General features: G+C 29.9%; 1 protein-coding gene across 1 annotated transcript; it reads right to left on the reverse strand.

Annotated features, from left to right (window-relative positions):
* LOC129947169 (uncharacterized) lies at positions 1–2,475 on the reverse strand. The gene is made up of 7 exons (XM_056057616.1): positions 1,800–2,475; positions 1,536–1,692; positions 1,309–1,455; positions 1,168–1,249; positions 779–990; positions 594–699; positions 1–524 (listed from the first exon to the last, which is right to left on the reverse strand). Exons 1-7 carry the CDS (start codon positions 2,412–2,414, stop codon positions 200–202), a joined length of 1,644 nt encoding a protein of 547 aa, XP_055913591.1. The 5' UTR covers positions 2,415–2,475; the 3' UTR covers positions 1–199.
* Between the last annotated feature and the right edge of the window lie 2,117 nt (positions 2,476–4,592).

Consider the following 4,592-nt stretch of genomic DNA (forward strand, 5'->3'; position numbering starts at 1 on the left):
TTGTTCTTAATATTTTTTACTCCACTTAAAACAATCCGTTTAACTCATCATTTAATTAGCTATATCTCAGATTTGGCATACAAAAACATTGACTTGATAATCTTTGATACACAAATATATTATTGGTAGAAACTTTAAAACATACATAACATATGTATGGGTATAAACAATTAACAAACCCACTACATATAATATTGAATTAAAGCTTTACTACTGCATCGATAACCTTTTCAATAACATTGTAATCGACATATGGAGACATGTTGGGTACCCTAAGTCTCAACGCTAGGAATCCACCGGAACCCTTAACAGTATGATGGTACAAACCGAGTCCTTGAAGAGGTGATCCTGGGTAGGTATAAACATTTCTGACATCAACAAATGGAATGGCAATATCCTTATTTGAGTTCATTGGTTGGAAAGTAACATGATAAGGTCTATTTGGGGCAGGAGCTTTCGAAACTAGATTTTTGACATCAGCAAACTTTTCAGGACTTTCACTTCCTGATATTTTAATTTCACTCCTATGAAATGGAATTAATGTTTTAAATATTCAAACATGTATTTTTAAAATAAATGTTTGTTTTTCTTACGATTTAGCACCTGGATACCATTGCTTCCCAATTCGTTCAGCTGTTTTTCCGTTAATATATAAGCCAATAAGTCCTTCATCTTCGTGTTTCACCTTAAACTGAATAGCTAAGGAAAATAATTGAATGTTATTAAAATTAAAAAAAAATAGTTACTGATGCAAATTAATGGAGCACAACAATCTTACATTTTACGTATTCATTTTGTGGCAGTTCAAAATCACCAAGTTCGAAACTCTTAATTTTGGAATCGAAATATAAAACTTCATCTGATGTTAATGGTTGCTCTGTCCAATAGTGATAATCGTTGTCTACGTTCATTTCATCTACAAATGGAGCTTCTTTGATTTGAACGTGAAGAATGTTGTCTTTTACTATGAATCGTGCCCCAGTGATGACACTTAATTAACAGAGAAGATAGATTTTTAATATAGAACACATATGATATTTTTCTTAGCTTAGATAATATAAAAACGTATATGTTTTCTTATGTTTTATGCGAGTAAAAGTAGCAGTAGAAATTATTTATCCACATTTTCACATAAATAAATATATTTAAAAAAAAAGATAAACTTACTTTCCTTCCTCCTCAACACTGACAACTTTAGTAGAAACACCGATTATTTTGTTCTTGTATGATAAAGTATCAAAAGTGTCTCCTAAAAATTACATTTTTTAAGTTGTTTTGCGCAATCATTTCATTAAAACAAAAACCTACCTTTTTTCAAAAATTCAAAAGTTCCACAGTTTCGAACATCCCGAGTTGACTGATCCATAGCCCATTTTGTTTTTTCCATCAATGCTTTCATGTCAGTCTTGTATTGGTTAAGTATTTTTACGGAAAGTTTTTTTGTTTCATAGGCCTCTAAAATTTAATAATGATTGAAATAGATTGTTATCATTTATTACTGTATTTTTGGAAATGTTAGTTTTTCTTTAACTCACCGCTTTCTTTTTTGTCCCTTAATTCATTTTGATACTGAACTGTGTGAGCGGATATAACCATTACGTACGCATCGGTCAGAGCCTTTAGAATGTAAGTGTATGATTTGAAAAGTTTTGTGTGCACTGGTTCATAATAGCAATCATCTCCATTTTCGAACTGTAAATTTTAATTAAATGCACAATAATATAAGTAACGGTTTTTCGGGCAAGGCCTAAGAAAATAGCAGCCATCAAAATTGTCACTATTCCTTCATAGTTACTTACAGCAACCCGATCCCTTCTCAATATGTAATCAAAGAACAAGTTAACAGCTCCTGCTGCCGATACCATTCCCTTGGGTTTAATGTATTTGGTCACAAATGACTTCAAAGTTTGTCTAAACACACTGAAATACTCAAGCATTGCACGCAAACTTGATTGTTTCGCTATTCCCTTGACGTTTGGATCCATGATCGTTTCGTAATTATCAGTGACTGTTTCGCATAGAGTATCGAGTGCATTACGCATGTCTTCGAACAATTCGTGTGTTTCCATGGTGTCTGTCAATTGTGCACCCATTTGTGCCATTTGGGATTTTATGTTTGAAAGTGATTCAGTAATTTTTGCATTTTCCTGCAAGAAATCTTTTTTGGACAGAGGCGATGGTTCTTCTTCTTTATCACTTTCCTGCATCATTTTGGCCGCAAGTCCTATGGTCAGTAATGAACCAACTACGATTGGGGCAATAGGTCCTGTTAGAGCCACACCAGCAATTGAAGCCAATATTGGCAATCCACCAGTTATCATATCTCCAAAAAGATCACCCTCAGTTTGATTTACATTGTTCAGTAATAGCAAACATGCTGTAAGCAATACAGCAGAATATTTAAATAAAAACATATTTTGTCTTCCTTTTAAACAAAATGTTAAAGAAATTCTGCTTTGCGAACTACCCCGTCAAGGTTTCGCAAAGAAACTATAAAAAAGTTGTTAAAAATCATTGGTATTTATATGTTTTTCTAACGTGAGAACGTTACGTTGGATATTTGGGTGCAAAGTATAGTTGGAACAGCTGTTCAAATCAATAGTTTTATATTTTTGTAATTTTTTGTCAATTCATGTCAATATAAATACAAGTTTGTCTTGTGTAGTTATTTCCAAAAACAAATGGTAAAAATAATCAAAACTTTCGGTTATTTTATAAACTTGTTTAGAGTACAAACACAGGATCGATGTTCGAAATTATTTGAATTTACTTTTGCAAATGATATGAAATATGGATAAGTTCACGGTATGAACGTAAACTTGTGTTTATCTAAAAATAAAAAAACTAAGAACAAAACAAAACTACAAAATTCAATTTTAAAAAACTTTGTATTTTTTGGTATTTAGAAAATTCTTATAATTTTAAAATCAATTTTGAAAACAAACGATTTAACTTAAAATACTATATTCCAGAAAAAAACATAAATTTCTAACATAAACGTTTACATTTTCAATAAAATTTAAAGGGACAGACATTTTCAGAATACAAACACTACAAAAGTGCTGCTACAGAAAACAACTTTGAATATCAGGTTTTAGTATTTAAGAACACCAATGGAAAGTTATCAGTGTGGAACGCATTCCAGCCTCTTTCTTAAAACTTTATTTTGAATTTAATTCGGCTTTTTATTTTTCATATTTACTAATAGACTTCTCTCAAACTTAGCCAAGATCCAAGCATCTGTTATTGGAAAATATCCCAGGAACAATAATCAGCCGAAGTGAAAATGTTGGGTTATCTCATTTTTTAATTTTAAACTTTAAACATGTGTCAATAATACAAGTTCCACTCTTCTTATTTAAAATTACAATTTCGTGTGTTAGAAAATGAGCCTTTATCAAACTATTTGAAAAATCATACTTTTGTACCAAACTATTAGTCTGACCTTTATCCCCGACTTTAAAATAAATAATTATAATTCCTAATGACTTGCATTTAAAGAAGGTGCTATAATAGAATGGATAATGGAAACATGACAAGAAAAGGTTTTGCTGTTTTTTATGTAAAACCAATATTTGTCTTGCTTCTGAATTTAAATAAATTGGTCAACTTTTTCTAGGACCAAACCCGATGTAAATGAAAACATTATTGCAAAAAATTAAGTTTAAACTCAATTTCTATAAATTCCCAAGGAATTTTTGAAAAAAATACTATTCTTAAAGAAACTTACATATTTACCCAAATGGTTTGATTATATTTACAAAAACTGTTTTATTAAAAATGATGTCAATAAATTAAACCAACAATGTTGAATTATGCTTGGCTACACATAAACAATATTTAATTTTCTATTGTCTTTTAAAATTTGTATTTGTAGTTGGTATTGTTTATTTAAGTAACTTAAACATTTTTGGCTTTAGTTTTGTTTAAATAATCTGTTTTTATTTTTAATTTTAGTCTGTTTTAGTTTGGTTAAAATTAATATGTATATGTTTTGAATTTCTTCTTATAAAGGGTTTTCCATTTCAGTCGGGTTGGTTTTAAAATTGAATAAAACAAGTTGTATGTGAGATAACAATAAGATTTTATATGTAATACTTACTTACTTACTTAAGGTGGCGCTACAGTCTGGGCGGACCTGGACCTCAACCAGCCAACTCGGTCATAGGGCTCCCTGAAATTATCGCCAAAAATTCTATATACAATTTTTTTTACTTTTTTTCCTAAAGAGTTTGGTGTTAATTCCGGATTTTTTGGCTATTTTTTCCGAAAATTTCTTGGTGTTTTTTCCTTTTAGAATAATGAAAAAAGGCCAAACAATTTTTGTTTGAAAAAAAAACGCCAAAAAATCCGGAATTAACACCAATTTGGACTTTTTTTCCAAACAAAAAAGAAAAAAACCCAAAAATAAACTTTTTAGTTTTTTTCCAAATCTTAAAGCAAAAAACGCCACAAAAAAAACTTCTTGGCTTTTTTTCCTTATTCGATTAACCGTTCGTTGTTCAAAATCAAAAAAGTACATGATAGTCAATGTATTCATATGGTATACAGAAATATATAACGGCAAATAAAAGTATTTTACATGTTTTTCA

The sequence above is a fragment of the Eupeodes corollae genome, chromosome 2 (assembly GCF_945859685.1).
Source record: "Eupeodes corollae chromosome 2, idEupCoro1.1, whole genome shotgun sequence".
In the NCBI taxonomy this organism is placed as follows: domain Eukaryota; kingdom Metazoa; phylum Arthropoda; class Insecta; order Diptera; family Syrphidae; genus Eupeodes; species Eupeodes corollae.

What these genes read in the sequence shown, in the direction of transcription:
- LOC129947169 (XM_056057616.1), bottom strand. Translation starts at nt 2,414, where the DNA reads ATGTTTTTATTTAAATATTCTGCTGTATTGCTTACAGCATGTTTGCTA. An exon ending in TTTTGAATTTTTGAAAAAAG is followed by an intron (nt 1,250 to 1,308) that starts GTAGGTTTTTGT and finishes TGTAATTTTTAG; the next exon opens with GAGACACTTTTGATACTTTA. An exon ending in ACAAAATGAATACGTAAAAT is followed by an intron (nt 700 to 778) that starts GTAAGATTGTTG and finishes TATTTTCCTTAG; the next exon opens with CTATTCAGTTTAAGGTGAAA.